Source organism: Amblyomma americanum, chromosome 1, assembly GCF_052857255.1.
Source record: "Amblyomma americanum isolate KBUSLIRL-KWMA chromosome 1, ASM5285725v1, whole genome shotgun sequence".
In the NCBI taxonomy this organism is placed as follows: domain Eukaryota; kingdom Metazoa; phylum Arthropoda; class Arachnida; order Ixodida; family Ixodidae; genus Amblyomma; species Amblyomma americanum.
In genome coordinates, this window is record NC_135497.1 from 19,117,024 (window position 1) to 19,136,167 (window position 19,144).

The 19,144-nt window shown below is 43.5% G+C and overlaps 1 protein-coding gene across 1 annotated transcript in view; it reads left to right on the forward strand.

Moving 5' to 3' along the window:
* LOC144131065 (alpha-1A adrenergic receptor-like) overlaps window positions 1-19,144 on the forward strand; it is a 414,411-nt gene that overhangs the window by 385,421 nt on the left and 9,846 nt on the right. The window contains exon 3 of the mRNA XM_077664438.1: window positions 15,593-16,494. Within this exon, the coding sequence (XP_077520564.1) occupies window positions 15,600-16,494 (895 nt within the window). The 5' untranslated portion in view covers window positions 15,593-15,599. The remainder of the gene's footprint in view (window positions 1-15,592; window positions 16,495-19,144) is intronic.

A 19,144-nucleotide genomic window follows, 5' to 3' on the forward strand; every position in this document is an offset into this window, starting at 1 on the left:
CCCTCATTGTCCGAGTTGGTCTGTCGCTGCACACATCGAACAAAATTCGTGAGTACAAAATTGGTGCTGCAATTCGTATTGCAAACGTCTTCTAAAATACCTACATTCGTTAAAGACATGTCTTGCTGTTTATCATTTCGAGATGTTTTTCTACGACGTCTGGAATGTGTATTCCGCAGCCCACTGCGACGGCTAGAAGAAGGATTCGGAAGCGTCTTTTGACCCGTACGTTAGACGAGCTATATGACCGATTTAAGACGTTAACCAGCTGAAAACGAATTTTCCTCACAGATCTTCTAGCGTTTTGTTACGTTTCGGATTTGCTTTGAAGATGTTTTCTATCTCAATTTACGCTACCTTGGACCTACCGTAGATTTCTTAGAAAATATCTTAGAGAAATGCTGCGCGACCCTATCGTATACAGCACAAGAAGAGCGACGGAGACAAAATATTTCTGTTGTTATTCATTATGTTCCTGTAAGAAGTATTCAGGGTGTTACAGCGGCAAGAGCTGTGTAATTAAGTACTGGTTTATAGCTTATGGGGTTTAACATACCAAAGGGACACAAGCTATATTCGGGCACTGTAGTGGACGGCTCCAGTTAATTTCGACCACCTGGAGTTCATTCATGTGTACTGACTTTGCAGAGTACAAAGGCCTCTAGAATTTCGCCTCCATCGAAATCCGACCGCCCCGGCCGCGATCGAACCAGCGTCTTTCGGGGCAGCAGCCGACCACCACAAGCACGAGACACCGCGGCGATTGTGAAATTAAGCATTAACGAACAGCTTGGTAACCTCCTATTTGCCGTTTTTTTACCTTTTAATGCAGGAATGTATTTGACACCTACATTTTCAGCTCTCTGCCCGCAAATTCTGTCCGTACGGCTTCTGTCCGTATGCCTGCTGACCGTTGCAACGGCAAACGCGCACCGCAAAATGGCCATCTATGTTAAACCGCTCACTTATTCACGCTGAAATCTGACGAAGAGATGACGTACGACAGTATTTTTGTTTCAATACGACGTTTGAACCATGTGCATGTCTGGCTCGATCCGATTTAATTAGAAATTCGCGTCGGCTGCAGCATCGACGCCCGAAATCAAGCAGCTTTCGCTAAGGTGATACTGGTGACGCCATCTGGTGCCAATTCAAAGTACGATTATTTTTTTCATTGCAGTTGTGATGATGTCGTGGGGTGGGGGCGAGCTGTAATAGGGGCCCCAACATAAAATTAGCCACTGCACTTAAGTTCGCCGCGCGACGACAGCGCCGTGCTCCTCCTGTAGCGGCGGAATTCTGAAGCGTCGATCGGGCGCGACGGCGCCGCGGCGCTCTGACTGGCCGTGTTCTGGTGCTGTGCGGCTGCACGCGCTTTCTCTCTCCGCGTACTGCTTGCGCCCGTCTCCTCGTGGGCGCGGTGGATGCGAGCACAGCCTGACGACTGCTCAGTGCGCCGATTATGTCCATCGGTGGGCAGTTTCTACGCGGTGATCGAAGTGGCATGCGGCGCCGTGGTTGCCTAAAGGCGGGGAAGCGACGTGGTTGACTTGTGGGCTTCCCTGTAATGACGCATTTGCTTACGTGTGTGTTGTCAACAGAAATTACCCAGGGCGCAGGGATCGTTCAATGCGAAGTACCTGTGCAGTATCGGGTGCTGCAGTATTGATTAAAAATAGTACTAATTATCCATCACCTGCGGCAACAGGAGATCTCGCTGGCGGGCCCTTAATATATGTGCGCTTGCTCGGCCGACACCATGTAAACAGGCAGAGCATACAACTGCGAAGGCGAAGATTGCAGACACAGTTCCACATGTGAACTAACCTTGTGTCTCTGTCGTACACACGCGGTACACACTAAACACAAATCAACCCCGATGGGTGTTTTTGGCTTGTCCTCTAGCGTCCTCCCAAATCGAGGTTCGATATACACCGTTAGACTTGGGGTAGATTTCAACCCCAAAAAATACGGTGGACTTACGGTTGGCGAAGGGAGCAGATTTGGTGAAGATTTTTACAGCAAAAAAATACGAAACACTTGCGGTTGACAATAGGAGCATATTTGGTGTATATTTTTACACCAAAAAATATGAAGCACTTTCGGTTAGCAATGGGAGGTTTCAACCGCGGAAATACGCTGAGCGGTGGCTGCGGGGTCGTTTGTATGCTGGCGCCAAGATTTCGCAACGCCGGCATCCAGGAGGAGGAGGTGATGACAGCGGTCCGTTTTTCTATATTGCATTTATGCTGTTTCTTACAGGGGTACTAGAACTGCTCACTATATAGGCGGAAAGGTGCTAGTTCGTTCATCACAATAATCAGGTTCGAATGCGCTTTGTAATCAAGAACAAAGCCCAATCGAACTTCAATGTTGAGATATAACAACTAGCCCCGTTCCGTCCATGCCGTTACGAAGTAGTACTGTAAGAAACAGAGCAAAAACGCTGGACAAAAAGTGCATCGGACCGCTGTCTTCACCTCCTCCTGGATGCCTGCGTTGCACGATCGTGGCGCCATGCATACACACGACGTCGCAGTCATGTCGCAGCGTACTGCTGTACATCGCGGAAATAAAACGAGACCAGCGGCGGCTGCAAGGAAACGTCTTTAATCTGACTCCGCTGTGTATACGGCACTTCTGTAAAAAATACACAAACCATGGCTCCGGCGCTAGCCGAAAGTATCTTGGCGGGGTGGTTCGCATTGGGCAAGAAAAGCAGAGTTGGGGAGACGACAGGCAATAAAACTGAAAACAAGACCGTGGTAACGGATCTACATGCCAAATCCCTGCAACACATTTTTTCTTATTCTCGTAAAAGTATACCATCTCTTCACTGTGGTCCAAAAACCGAATCCCTGAAGTTTTTTTACTGAGCTTTGCTGTTTCCTACGCAAACATTCTCATTGTAATATTATACTAGCGGGGGATTTTAACATTAACATTCTGCAACCAAAGAAAAGTGGTGTGGAGGATTATCTTGATTTACTAGCAGGGTATGGCATTGATAATGTTATTCGTAGTTACACTCGGGAGGAATTTGCTGGTGCCTTGCTTACACAGTCTTGTATTGATCACATTGCTACAAGATGTCCAATATTAGATGCAATGGCTGCAGTGGTATGAGAAAAAGTAGCTGATCATTATTTCCACGCTCTTTGTATGACCAGTAATGAACCTGAAGCGCCGAAGCCACCTCTGCGTACAATAACCATCCTTGACGACCGACACGTAGACGACTTGATCCAAATCTTTGACTGGGAAAGCCTAACAATGCGTGATCACACTGAAGCATATGACTTACTTGTTAAAAAATTCAATGAGATTTACTCTCGTTCCATGCGACGAGTGAAACAAAAAATTTGAAACCCCGAAAATAAATGGATAACAAATGATGTCATAGCATTTTCGTTTGAAAAAGTAAACTATGTCATCTGTGTAAGTCTAATCCCTCTGAAGTTGAGTTACGAAAGCAGTATCGTGCACTTAGGAATAAACTTACATCAAAGTTGAGATTAGAGAAGCGGCGGTTTTTCTCGGCGGAATTTGTAAAATATCGCGGTAATATGAAAAAGACGTGGGCACTTCTTCATGACATGATGGCGAAAACAAAGAGCAGAAATCTAGATGATGAGCTAACTCGTATCTTTGGTAGCGATAACAGTCGAACAACAGCGAACTCGTTCAGTGAGCAGTTCGCTACATCCGTGAAGGAATTAAAATCGCAGCCCCAGGCTCCCTTTACACCGTATATAGGTCCAAGCATTCCAAACTCTGCTTTCTTACCGACACTGGGTGATACTGAGTTATGGGATACTATTAAGGTCCTCCCATTGAACAAACCTCCAGGATATGATAAGATCAGATTACGTGATCTAAAGAATAATTATAACAAGCTAAAAAGCGTGCTTTTGCATATTCTCAATGGTTGCTTTTCAACAGGAGATATACCGCAAGGAATGAAAATATCGGTTATACGACCAATCTATAAAACGGGGAAAAAATCTGATACAAGAAACTACCGACCGATCGCTATATTGCCGAGTATTACTGTTTTAATGGAGAAAAATGTATATCGAAATATGGTGTTCTGTGACCGATTTTCTATAATCAATAACACACAGTATGGATTCAGGCGTAATATGAGCACTGTAGATCTTCTTGAAGATTGCTGCGATCACATTAACTTGCATATAGATAGAAACGAGGTTGTCCTTGGATTATTTTTAGACTTATCCAAAGCTTTTGACACTGTTGACCACGGGATTTTGTTACAGAAACTAGACAGAATTGGATTTCGCGGGCCTTATCAGCTTTTTTTCAATAGCTACCTCTCCAATCGTGCTCAGGTTGTGAGAGTCAAAGATGAGTTCAGCCATTTCAAACCAATTCTATATGGCGTGCCACAAGGTTCCGTTTTAGGACCTTTCCTTTTTAATATGTATGTCAATGATTTAGCACATATAGGTCTGAATTCATTACTCTACAAATACGCCGATGACACGGCATTGCTTGTTTCGCACGAGTCATACAATAGGGCTGCAGAGCTGCTACAGTCGGATGTTAAAAAAGTGTGCGACTGGTTTTCAGGTAATCAGATTTACATAAATAAGCAAAAAACAACTTTGGTTTCTTTCAGAAATCCACATAAAAAAGTTATATTTAATGAATCTGTTTTTCTGCATGGTAATGTTTGCTTTAGTTGCCAGTGTGTTCCTTTACCCTTCTCTGAAACAGTCAAATATCTGGGCATTCATTTTAACGCCACCATGACCTGGACAGCCCATGTTGAGCATCTCATCAAATGTCTCCGTGTAATTTCTATGCATCTGTACAGGATAAAATTCTATACTTCTGTCAGGCTGCGTCAACTGGTGTTTAAGGCCCTAGGGGAGTCCGTTTTAAGGTATGGCGTCACTATTTATGGTTCGTGTGCATCGTCAAGAATCAGTCAAATCGATAGAATACTGATCAGAATTTCCGCTAACGTTTTGTATGGCACGTCAATGGAGGCCCTTGAAAGCACCAAACGGATGCTCGTTGCTGATATGTTCTGCATTGAAGATCTATTGACGCATGTAGTAATTACCAGAAACTATTTCACAAATAAATTTAAACACCCTGAAAACAAGCTCAAGGTATTAAGAAAAATAAATCCGTTCAAACTTTCCAAGGTATATACTAACTACGGGAAAAGGTGCCGAATGTTCTACATCCCATTTCATTTTAACCAGCTTCCAACTGAAATGCTATCATTACAATCCCTTAAAGAGGTAAAATGTAGAATAAAGTCCTGGCTTAATATGTCAAAAGCCCTGTAAGCTTGCATTAAAAGAATGCTCTAAATACTCTGAGTTTGCCATCCCATGTGAATCTAGGTTGTTTAAGTTGTTTTTGATCCTGTGTAAATAAGTGTCTTAATTTGGCAGTGTGCATTAGTGATATTGTTCTTTTTTTGTATTTAGGAATATTATGTGTCTTACTGCAATAAGCTTTGTTGTGCAGTATTTGTTTTGTTTCTACATACAGGAAACTTATGTTTTTTCGTCAATACTGAGCCTGTACTTCGTTTGATTGCCGTGACCCGCCCACAAGCGCACTTGCGCTTGTAATTGTGACAAATAAATATGTATGTATGTATGTATGTATGTATGTATGTATGTATGTATGTATGTATGTATGTAAGTATGTGTGTGTGTATGTATGTATGTATGTATGTATGTATGTATGTATGTATGTATGTATGTATGTATGTATGTATGTATGTATGTATGTATGTATGTATGTATGTATGTATGTATGTATGTAAAGACCCTGAATGGTGCACAAGCCACTTGCGGGCAGCTCCACATTGGACAAATAATGTTTGCTATCTCTCTGCCTCTAGAAGTTTTTAAAAAGAATTCATTTGTATATTGTATCCTTAAAATCCGTTCATTACTGTCACTTATTTCTACAGTCCATAATGGACCTTTTTAAAGAAAATTTTGAATTCCGTGCTCCACTCGCGCATTGAAAATATTTTTCGAGCACTATTTTCACCCAGTCTTTAAGCCCTCAAAGTCGATAAAAGCAGAAGAATTCGCAGTAAGGTTCACACAAAAATATGGCATATAGCTTGCGCTCCGTGGTTTTGTTTTCGAACAAAAGTATAGTTCTTAGATTTTACCTTCATAGTGCAAGGTAGCTGTGTAAGTTTGTTAGACATTTTTTCGAGACTGCAGTTTTAAGCACTTTACAAAACATTGTCACTAGCGCGTCCTCAAAACACTGTTCGCAATTTAACTTGTGCGTTCGACTTACATTCATTCCATTGGATATTCGAAAACACTGAATTACACAGACCACCGCTACAAATAGCACTGGATTATCACAAATGTCAGTTACTAACCTACACACATATCCGAAATATTAATACCAGCAGCATTAAAAGGCTGCTTAACATGTCAAGCTTATTCAATTGAAAAGAAATTGAAGAGCCTGCGGAAAGTAAACAAAAGGTCACAAAGACCTGTAGATTACAATTTCAATTTTTTTATATGGAGGACAATAAACAACATTTGAAACCACAATTATTAGACAGGTATTAGAGATAGGGGATAACTTGAGATCAGCACCTAAATGTAATCAAAACGATACAATAGCAAATCTTGAAAAACAATGCAGAGTTGACTTGAAAACTTCTTCGCTACACTTCAGGCTAACTGGTTCTGTCAGATAAGATTAGCTAAAGAATGTTATGCACCATACAATTCCCACTGGCTAATTCCAAGTGGCTAACTTCAAGATACAGATTACAAAATACAGTAAAAGAAATACTAAACAGACATCCTAAAGCAGCCCACTAAATCTACAGTAAAATACCACAGGTATCCAACCTCTGACGTTTGTGTTTCTTCTTGAGAAACGCATAGGACGAACATAACCTTAGAAAACGTATAAAATACGTTCAATTTAACACACAATCACATAAAAACAAAACAAAACTTTACACTCAACATATGGAGGCCTATACTCTAGAGAAAGTTTATGTGCCCCGAAAAATATGTTAGCCACCGATTTGAAGGAGCCTGTCGCAAATAGAATGCAGTACTCATAACTTATATGGAAAAATTTAGAATACAGGAACACATGCACACATGCTTTTCAGTTTAGCTAAAAAGTAATGACTAATGCTGAAACACACGGAATTAGTCGACCTTGTATTTCCTGACTGTGCGCGCTACAAGCAAAGCAAAAACACATGGGCTAAGGTCAAAGCGATAAGGACCCAGGCATTCTGTTTGATCGGGAGAAAGGAACTCACCTTCACTTTAGGACGAAGTGAAGAAAAATTCCAGAGAAGTTCCCATGACAACTGATCAGACTAAAGAGTAGTAACTTTGTGATCAAATAAGTAATTGAATTTCTGGAGACCTGTGTCTAAGCACATATTTGCTTGAAAACTTAATTGTTGACCAAATCTATTATCACTATTAGTTTTTTCTAATTAAAGGATATGTATAAATGCTAGCAAATGTGTCATGTGGCAGGACGGGAAGTCTATTAAAAAACAAAAAAAAAATTACAAAATGCGGACATTGCTCCCAGGAAGCTGTCCGAGCTAGATGCAAAAAGATAAAAACCATGATTAGCCCAAGCAGGGACAAGAAACCAGTGTGGTGATGATTCTTACGGTCAACGAAATGTTGCGGTTCCTGTTTATCATGTCTTTCTATGCTGTCACATAATGCGAGTACAGCTTTTGTCAAAGTTTAGAGCCCAAGGAATTCGCTTATGAGCCTTGTTGTGCATCGCTAGCATCCCAGATCTCTTGAAGGTACAAAAAATCTTGCCCTGACCAATGTGAATGTTCGACATCCATGGATGCTCAGAGGCCTTATTACACGCCTTAGAAGCCAAACCCTTTGGCTCTGTACTTTTTGACAAAGGCTATACATCAGTTTTCTCACAGATTCATGCTGATATTGTTTTCCTTTTTCTTCACTCTGGCCAACTGTATCATGTTAACATTGATAAGTTATAGCAGCACAGTTTGTGTTCCATTACAGGTGTTCCAAACAGTACTAAAAAACTAGACATGTAAAACATGTACAGGCAGATAGAAGGGGCAGCTGTGAAGGAAAGACGAAGTGGTTTTTAAAAACTGATGGGCTCAAAACCATCGAAGCATTGTTTATTTTAAGCCAAGTCTCTAAAAGCACTCTCAAGAAAGGTCAGCAGACAAAGTGCCTTCTTTAGATTTTTCAAACGGAACACCCAGAAGGCTACAAACAGCAGAATCCCCACAGAAGCGATGAAGTTTTCACTACAGGGTGATGGCCAATGAACAGGAAAACTGCGCCTTGATAGGTGAGGAGGCATGCTGTAAGTGCTTGGTCCTGCAAAATTAAAAACGAAATATCACTGACATTTCTAACACTTGTAGAAGTGCAAAGAAATACTGTCGCATTTCAGTATAATGCACATTATGACTACACTATCGTAGGGATGAATTCATGAGAGGGTGGTCTCCCCTCCTTAAAGTGAGAAATTGTACATAGAAAAGCCATGCTCAACCCAATTTTTTCAAGAATAAAGTCAAAGAAATGCGAAGCTCAAACATGTCCCTGACCGATTTTTAAAGATAATGGTAACCAGGCTAATGTACTTGGAGCTATCAACGCTGTCTAGCTTCCACTTCATTGCCCACCACTATGTGCAGGAGACCTTGGCGACAAGTTTTGTATCAAGACTTTTTCATTCATGATTCGTTAGTATGGATAAATCACTTTGTAAGAATTTTGCTCGGAAACCAAAGTGTCCACATTACAGAGCCGCAACTGTACATATGATTTGTCCATTAGAGTCATGATCACATTTAGTAGGCCACCACAACTATGCAAAAGTTAAACAAAATGCTGCAATGGCCTCCCTGCCAAAGATTTGAAACCCATATTCTAGCTATAAGACAACTGAGCTGCTCAATCTCATTTAATTGCAACCAGTACAGCAACAGCATAACTGTAATCGAACTAGAGGATAAAGAAACAATGGTGAGCCACTGCTCATAAGGGAGCCTGATACAAAGTGCGTATTCGAAAGGTACCGCTGCACATGAAAGTTACCACTCTTACTTTAACCGTGACATTTGATACATATGGCGACTACAGGAATTTTTGCTGAGCATCGAAGAAGCAAATGTTCTCTAGGGAATCACATTTTGAGCACCATTAACAGCCCGGCAAGCAACAATCAGTACTGCCCATGAATCATAATTGCGTGTGTACAATGAAAACCTAAAACCTAAAAATACAAAACTGAACGCAGCCGCCGCGGTCGGGTTCGAACCCGACCGCGGTGGCAGCGTTTTTATGGAGGGAAAACGCTAAGGCGCCCGTGTGCTGTGTGATGTCAGTGCACGTTAAAGGTCCCCAGGTGGTCGAAATTATTCCAGAGCCCTCCACAACGGCACCTAATTCTTCCTTTCTTCTTTCACTCCCTCTCTTATCCCTTCCCTTACGGCGTGGTTCAGGTGTCCAACGATATATGAGACAGATCCTGCGCCATTTCCTTTCCCCCAAAAAAACCAATTATATATGGTGTTGTTCAAAGTGTATACCGCCATTATACACAGCTTGTGAAGTAGCACTCCACAATGATTGGATGCCATCGAAGACTACAACACAAAGCACTCTTTTCCAACTGAAAATAAAAAATAGCTGCACCGTATTCAGACCTTATTACCATTTGTCAATAAAATGACAAAACCACAGTCACAAAAGCAAATAATGGTGATCGCCTCTGTATAGTTTCGTGCAAGTCTAAAGAAACCACAACCGCCTCAACATTGGATCATTGGTTATTTGAAAAGAGTGGTACTGAACACGCGTGAAAATGAGACAGTAGCAATGCAAATCCCAAAATAGCAGCGTGTCAGTATGGTGTATCTGGATTAGTCATGAATTAAAGACTATTTTCAGAACTGAGCATAGTTGCAGCAGCTACACTGGCTCCTTATTCCTACTATTGTCTTTTTTTTAATTGCACAAGTAACTATGCCTGAATTTTAAAAAAAACCTCTTGGGGGTCAGCAGCTCCTTACTGTCACTGTTTGCATTCCGCCTCTTTGCAAGATAACGAAACACCAGGGCTTGTGTGCCAGCCCCATTCTAAAATAAATAATCACAAAACCCAAGCTTTGCTAAAGCTCGTGCCATCAGTGCCTAAATTTGAGTAAATTCTGCGCCTAAAAAGTAGTCGATCATCAGCTGCTCAGATAAATACTGAGCTGCTATTTTCGTACAAACATTTCAGTTCTGCTGGCTATATGAGACAGATACTGCGCCATTTCCTTTCCCCCCAAAACCTATTATTATTATTATTATTATTATTATTATTATTATTATTATTATTATTATTATTATTATTATTATTATTATTATTATTATTATTATTATTATTATGCCTATGTCCACCAATCATTTGCACAAAAATACCTACAAGTGTTGCAAGGGGGCATCTTTCTTTGCGACTTAACTCTGAACTGTTTGGTACTGCTTGTAGATTAAACTGATGCAACCTTGGAGTTCTTCATAGATTAGAACCTGGATAGAACAATGTCCAGTCAGGTTTGATACCAAACAAATCATTATGAATAAAATGTATGTCGTTTGAATTACTGACTCCAATACTGATAGGTGAACAAGGCAATGAAGTATGTGATGCTTGCCCCATTCTAAAATAAATCATCACAAAACCCAAGCTTTGCTAAAGCTCGTGCCATCAGTGCCTAAATTTGAGTAAATTCTGCGCCTAAAAAGTAGTCGATCATCAGATGCTCAGATAAATACTGAGCTGCTATTTTCGTACAAAAATTTCAGTTCTGCTGGCTATATAAGACAGACACTGCGCCATTTCCTTTCCCCCCAAAACCTATTATTATTATTATTATTATTATTATTATTATTATTATTATTATTATTATTATTATTATTATTATTATTATTATTATTATTATTATATTCCTATGTCCACCAATTATTTGCACAAAAATACCTACAAGTGTTGCAAGGGGGCATCTTTCTTTGCGACTTAACTCTGAACTGTTTGGTACTGCTTGTAGATTAAACTGATGCAACCTTGGAGTTCTTCATAGATTAGAACCTGGATAGAACAATGTCCAGTCAGGTTTGACACCAAACAAATCATTATGAATAAAAAGTATGTCGTTTGAATTGCTGGCTCCAATACTGATAGGTGAACAAGGCAATGAAGTATGTGATGCTTTGAGATTAAAGCAGCTGTTATATTTTCACAAATAGTGACAGCACGTTTATACTGCACCCATCGAAGTTATGCGGCAACGAACCGCAGAACATAAGGCAAGAACTGACAGCCGTTGCTTTCTCGCTTTTACTCGTGTTCCAGTGACAAAGAGATTGCGCCATTCCCTGAGAGCAACAAATAATCACATTGGAATTCTAAATGTGGCGGCCGAATCTATGACGGCAGAATACAAGTATGCACTTCAGAAGCTTTGAGCACATTCATTTGCTGCGACGCGCACGATAAGCAAAATTATATTTTTTGTGGGGAACCATGGCATTATATTAAAATCAACCTGATTTTCTTGTGTTAATAGCGATGCCGCGTACCTCGTTCTGCGAACATGCATGAAATGAAGAGTTGCCAAAAATGCTACACATATCCAAACTAAAATGACACAAATGCTTCGGAGGGCACTAAAATAAAAACGCCGAAAACATACAGCCGCTTGCAAGGTGTACTTCAGTGCAGACGCACGCAGACTTGTACAGAGCACTCGTGCGGTTCTCTGCGGAATGAAGGCGAACTTATAACGCAGGCAGTGGGATTGACTGAGAATTCACGCGCTCAAGCGCTGGCGCTTAGTCATATAAAACAACCCATACACTAGCAGCGCGTCGTTAAGAAAACTGCGCTAATGTTTTGCTCCATTCCGCAGCACAATGCTCCAGCGCTCCACGCAAGCCTGCTCACGTCTTTATCGTACGACGATATTTAAGACGCAAAATCACTTACCATGACGGCGAGACGGATTTGAGACGGCAGGGATTCAAGAATATCCTTCCGGGCAGCAGTGTCAAGGTAGAAATTTCTCTCCCGCTGGCTAAGGGCGCGGCAAAGCCAGCGCTTGTCTCAATTCGCTCACAACGGCGCCATAGCACCATTCGCAAACCAGAGAGAGGGGCAAGCTCAGCCGTCGTTTACGATGAATAGTTCAGTGAAGTCGGTTAAGCGTCCATATTTCCTTTCTCCGTCGCGCATCGAAAAGCAGCAGCGGCAAACGCACAGTCGCCGCTCACGATATCCGTTCCAAGAGAGGCTCCAGACAACCTGTCGTGCTCAATTCTGCGACGCAATCCGAGACGGCCCCGCTGGCGCTGCTAGGCCTAGCGCCTACGTCGCTTATAGTCTCAGCGTCCGCACTCACGACTCTCTCGCCGTCTTCTGGTCCTTTGCGCCGCCTGCTGTCGATTGCATCTCGACCGAAACCAAATTTTGCTGCTTCGTTCCGGAACTAAGCGAAACAGATAAAGGTACACAGTTCCACTGGCGCGTTCTTTTCAACAGCAGCAGCAATTCGCCTCACTCCGTCTCAGTTGCCATAGGGTGTTTTTTTTTCCTCTACACCGTTCGGAAGGTTCGGAACGGCGACAACCACTCCGTTAGAGACGGCTGATGAACGATTGCGGACCTAGTTAGCACACCGTCAGTTCGAGGTGGCGTTGCTTCGGTGTTTATGATATCATGTGCTCCGTTTTACCAGTGCTCTCGTCTGGCGATGCGGAGTTTTAAAGCCGGACGAACATCGATAAACCTCCCATCTCGTGTCATTCTTGTTTAGTGTGTAGCAGTGTGGCTCTGCAGATTACAAAGCACGGACTGTAGACCTCAGGCGGCCGCGCAATTGTGCTACGTGCCCCGTCGATGCGCATCAGAACTGAGTCGTGCCAGTGCACGGTTTTGGGGCTTAACGTCCCAAAGCTGTACGTAGATTGCGCGCAAAGCCGTTTTTGAAGGGCTCCGGATTAACAGATATTATTTGTTAGATATCTGTATGGTAAATACGCCATGTGCTGTAACCAGACGGCCGAAGCTGCTAGGCAAGCGGGACACCGGCAGGAACGGCAATGCGTTACCATATTGGTCGTATCAGCCGCACGCCCATGATAAAACTCTCAAACCTCAATACAATGGGGTTCAGTAATGCGCACCGACATCGCGAAATGCGCTTTCGTCTTTCGCATAAATCTAAACGTGGCACTGGGGTGAGCAGCCTAGCGCCAAAGCCATTTAAAGACCGCGGAAAGGGAAAAGAAAAAGGTTGAAGATGCTTTGTCGACTGCTTTTGCTCAATATTCTTAAAGCAGTCACATAGACCAACCATTTTGTCTCGCCTCCGAACATTTCACTCGCTCACTTTGTTGCTGCGACCTCACACAGTGGGGGCGACGTCGGCGGAATTTCTCACAAGTGACGCTGCCAATCTTCGAGAGTGCGACCGCCTAAGAAAACCACCGGCGAGACCTTTAACCGTGGAAGGTGACCAACAGCGCGAGCGCATAAAGAAACGGCAGGCCAGAACTTAGGCAACAGAAGGCCAACATGAATTAGATGTTCTTCAGCTATCACATGTTGCTCGCTCTCCCAGACGACAGAAACTAAAAACACAGGCTTGAATACAAGTACGACTTCACAAAAACAGTTCTTTCTTTAACCAGGAATCAGCTCACAGGTGTTTCTGCATTGGGGTGTACATACAGAGTGCTTCACCTAAGACATAATTTTTAAAAATATGCTTCTTGAGTTAGAAGAGCCCTTTTTTCGGCATAGCATTGTAAGGGGTGTAGTACATCAGAATTCAGCTAAGATACGCGAACTGGCAGTTTGGTTAACTAATATTAAATAGTTACCTTTCCAACTATTACTATTAAGCTCCTTATTTATTGAGAGGCATGTAGCCCACCATAAGTTAAGTCCACGTTTTGTTTTTAGAATTGAGAAAGCGCGTGTACCCTGGGCGCTGTGGCCCGTAAAATTGCTGTTATTCCGACGAGTTACGTGCAATGTGGAGGATGATTTGCCGGCAACTTAGTCGAAAGCGCATGTATTTTGGCGCGATGTAGCCAAAACTTGTTGGGCCACAGAGTCGAGTGTAACCGGATTTTCGATATTCGAAAACCTTATATGGATATTGCTTACAGTGAGCTACACGCCTCTCAATAATTAAGGAACCTAACGGCAACAGTTAAAAAGTGAACTATTGAGTATTAGTTAACCAGTCTGATAGTTAGCACGTCTTAGCTGCATCCTGTTGTGCTACACCGCTGGCAATGCTAAACCGACAAAATCGCTCTTCTAACTCAGAAAGCCTATTTTTTAAAATTGTCTAAAGTCTTAGGTTAAACACCCTGTATAGTCTAAGCGTAGCACGGATTACACTGATACTTTTTGTTCTCCTCTTAAGCAAGATGCAAAAGATGGAATATTACAAACAAAGGCACTTAGAATGCCCCTGCAGGGGTAAAAATTAATACGAAAAAAGCTAACCTTATGTTAACAGTTTAGAAAGCATCCACAAACTGCGATAGATAGCCGCCGCGGTGGCTCAGAGGTTACGGCGCTCGGCTGCTGACCCGAAAGACGCGGGTTCGATCCCGGCCGCGGCGGTCGAATTTCGGTGGATCCGAAATTCTAGAGGCCCGTGTACTGTACGATGTCAGTGCACGTTAAAGAACCCCAGGTGGTCGAAATTTCCGGAGCCCTTCGCTACGGCGTCCATCATAGCCTGAGTCGCTTTGGGACGTTAAACACCCTACACCAAAACAAACAAACTGCGATAGGTGTGGATGGTGAGCAAAATACTGTACATACAAGCATATATTGAAAGAAAAAAACATGAAAACCATAAAAGAAAAACGAAATTACGAAAACTTCATGAAAGTGGCACTGAACAGCGTCAGCTAATAAAAAAAAAGGTATTGAAAAACATGTGACAGAAGGGATGTTCAGCGCTGGCTTTAGTAAAATCTGCAGTGAGTTGCTGATGGAATGTGTCTCGGTGAAATGAAGAAGAGATGTCATCTGGTAAATCATTCCATAATTTAATCGCAAGAGGAAGTACCGATGAATTAGAAGCTAATGTGTCACCGTAGATCCGTGTGAGGCTGATGTGAGGTGATTGCGCAATCTTTTAGACGCGCGAAATGGAGCTTAGAGGTGAAGCGAAAATGATCTATTGAGGTGAACATACCTGTGAAATTGTGAAATAGCATGTAATTAGCACATGACAGCGGTGCACTCGCGTATGGCCCTAAAAAAGCATGATATGTTCAATACAGAACGCTTGAAAAAATGTCATATGCCGAAGATCGCTCCGTAATGCTTTAGCCGCACACCGAAGAAAAAAAAACACATGAAACAGTCAGTTGCGAGGCAGTGATGCACACCTTTGGGGCTCAAACACCTGGGACAGCAGTCGTGTAGAGCTTCGGTTGCTATTTTCAGAATAAAACACCCCGATGAAAATTTCGCGGTTGTGTCAAAGGTTCACGCCTGACCCTCTCAGGGCGCCGATGGAGGGAAACGGGAGCGAGCCCTGGTTGTTGTCCTTCGTGGAGAACGCCTCCTCGTGGACAGCGAACGCGACGGAGCCGGCCGGTCTGGCACCCGGGGCCCTGCTCAAGGGCGGTCTCCTGCTGGCCATTATTCTGCTAGCCATCAGCGGCAACCTGATGGTGCTGCTGGCCGTCTTCCTCAACGCCAGCCTGCGCACAGCCACCAACTGCCTCATCGTCAACCTGGCGCTGGCCGACTTGCTGCTGGGCGCCAGCGTGCTGCCCTTCTCGGCAGCTCTCGAGGTCCTGGACAAGCAGTGGTTTTTCGGCCAAATCTTCTGCCACGTGTGGGCCGCCACGGACGTGCTCTGCTGCACGGCGTCCATCAACAGCCTGTGCGTGATCAGTGTGGACCGCTACATCGGCGTCACGAGGCCGCTCACCTACTCCAGCGTGGTGACGCACCGACGCGCCCTGGTCGCCTGCGTCCTCGTGTGGCTCCTCTCAGCCGTCATCTCGGTGGGGCCACTGCTCGGCTGGCGCGAGCCGCCGCCGGCGGACCCGTTCGTCTGCGAGGTGACCAAGCAGACGGGCTACGTCATCTTCTCCGTGTCCTTCTCCTTCTACATTCCGACGCTGGTGATCCTGGTGCTCTACTTCCGCATCTATAAGGCCGCTGCGCGCCAGACCAAGTTCCTGCGCACCGGAGTCAAGACCATCAAGGGCGAGCCGGGCCAGCTGACCCTGCGGGTGCATACGCCCTCGGTGGCTGGCGACGAGGCGCAAAGGGTGGCCGGCCTCCAGGGGCGGCTGGTCAAGTTCAAGCGCCAGAAGAAAGCGGCTAAGACACTTGGCATCGTCGTCGGCGTCTTCATTATCTGCTGGTTTCCGTTCTTCTTCCTGCTGCCACTCGGTAAGTGCACATCACCACACGCTGCGGCACGCTGCGAGCCGACTGGACCGAACAGCATTCACCTGATAGGCACTTGTAGTCGGCACTTTTAGCGTGCGCAGTAACGGCTCAAACACGACGCGTTTAGTTCACCGCGCTGTAGCGTCTCTTAAGTGCACGTGCACACAGTGGAGCCATCTTGTGACAAGAAGTCAAAGCCCATCAACTCTGGTTTAAATAAATTTTCTCCGTAATTATTGATGACAATGGGTGGGTGCAGTGCGAGCCTTTTTTTGTTCCAAGAAGAAAAAGAAAACTGCCTAAAAGCTAGAGAACTGCTTCCCCATGTGCCGTTGCTATTCAGAAAACACGCCCCCCCCCTTTTTCTAATGTGTTTTTTTTATTTTTTGTTTTTGCACATGGCCTGAGCACGTGTATACTGCTCACCTGCTCTGAAAGGCTATGGTAACGTCGTCATCATCATCATCACACTGACTATACTTAGTCCTAGAGCTGGAAAATCACCAAATTACCTGAAAAAAGGAGCTAATTGTCACTTATACTTCTACATGGAGGCGAAATTAGGCTCAAGTTAGCTGGGACACCCGGTATATGAGAGACGCCGTAGTGTAGGGATCCGGAAATTTTGACCACCTGGGGCTCATTAACGTGCACTCACATCGCACAGTACAGGAGCCTCTAGAATTTCGCCTCCATCGAAACTCGACCGCTGCGGCCGGGATCGAACCCGCGTCTTTCGGGCTAGCAGCCGAGCGCCATAACCACTCAGCCACCGCGGCGGCGTGCTTGGCCTCTACAGAACCTCACCCAGGGCAAAATAAAGGAGTCCACTGATCGCTAGATGGCAGAAGTTTGCGATACCGTTAAAGGCGGGCCAAGGTAAATTCTGGAACAATATAAGCTTTATGAACAAAAAGAACCAAAGAAAGCGGGAACGGATTCAAGATGTCGAGAGAAAATGATTAGAGGGAGTCGGCGCTCTGAACTACATTACATCAGTTATAGCTGAGTCATTTAGGAGCGGCAATAGGGTAATCTCTCCGAATGGAAAACCAACACAAGACAACATAACGAAAAGGAGCTCAGAACTCATCAATCTTGCTGGAAAAGCGGAAGCAAATATTCCTTAATGCATATCCGCAGTGATGGACGAAATTTAATCGAGCTGATTAATCAACTTGGTCCAAGAAACAAGAACAACTTTTAAAAACAGTCACAACGCTTAAGCAAATTCCGGACACCGAGAAGGAGAGTAAAATGAACTTTCTTATAAAGGGAATGGAGATTGGATAAGCATAAAATTATTCAGACCGAACGATTACGATAAAATCTGCTGTATACAGGCTGGAAATACAGGCTGTCAATTTAAAAATGCTCTCATGGGTAGAAAGTAATAAGACACCCGGAGTACTTCAAAACGGGTTCACAAGCGGTAGGCTATTAGATGATAGCCTGTTCGTGCTTACCCAATGCATAAGAACTGTTAAGGCAGAAAACAGACCTCTGTGTTTAGCCTTCCTGGACATAAGCGGTGCGTACGACAACGTGAATAGAGAGATCGTGGGGAACATACTGAAAGATGAAGGTATCAGTCATGAGATAATTGATTACCTAAATGAAATATACAGATATAGTGAAATTGAAATTGCATGGAAATGCTCATCCCTTTTATCCACCCAGCTTACTCGGCATCATCACAACCACTAACAACGTATTTTGCGAAAACTGACTGCATAAATATTTTTTATTCCGCAGACAATATCCGATTGCAATCATGTTATGGCATTGCCTTAGTTTAGTACCACTTGACACTTTTTTTCTTATGCATATTTATCTTGATTGTGTTCTGCATCTTTCTGAAATACTGTTATCGATACATGCCTGCCCTACTTGGACCCTGAAGTTGAAGTTGAAGTTTGTTTCTCGCTCTTAGTTGTACAGGTATCACTGGGAGAGAGAGGACGCAGGGAAAAAAGCTGCTTGAATGCAGCTTGAGAGGCACCCTACGCCCACATTTGCGAGGCAGCGTATTGCCTCAGTTTTTCACAAGACAGCTACAGGTGAGGCGGTCGAAACAAAAAGTTAAGTACCAACATGAATTAAATATTTACAGTAGCATTCCAACATTTAGCATCACAATCAAAACAAAAAGCGATATAAATACTCAAAACAAAGGCATCACATCATCCAAGTGTCCAACGTAAGCAGAATTCCTCCGCAGTTTTATTCACAGTTCAGAGCAAGTAGAAGCTAAACGTCTTCAAAAGGGTACAAAATGGTTTTTGGGCTCTTCAGCGTGATATCTCTTAGATATATGTTGTTATTTTCTATAATGTTCAGGTATTTTGACAGAATAAAAGAAAATGATTGCATACCGCATTTGGTGCGACAAAGAGGCAATGACCAAGGAAAATGAGAGCGGGTATCATACACCGTTGAATAGCGAGAGAGTGGTTTCATTGTTAGTAATAACCGCAGTTTTGTACATTGTCTGCAGTCTGTACAAGGGTCTGCAGTAAGTGCTAAATAAAAAATATAGATATGGCAATTCTCGAAGTAAGCAAATGATTAAGGCAAGGTTGTCCTCTATCACCGCTGCTGTTGATGCTTTATGTGACAAAAATAGAAAAATGGCTGCAGGAAAACAATC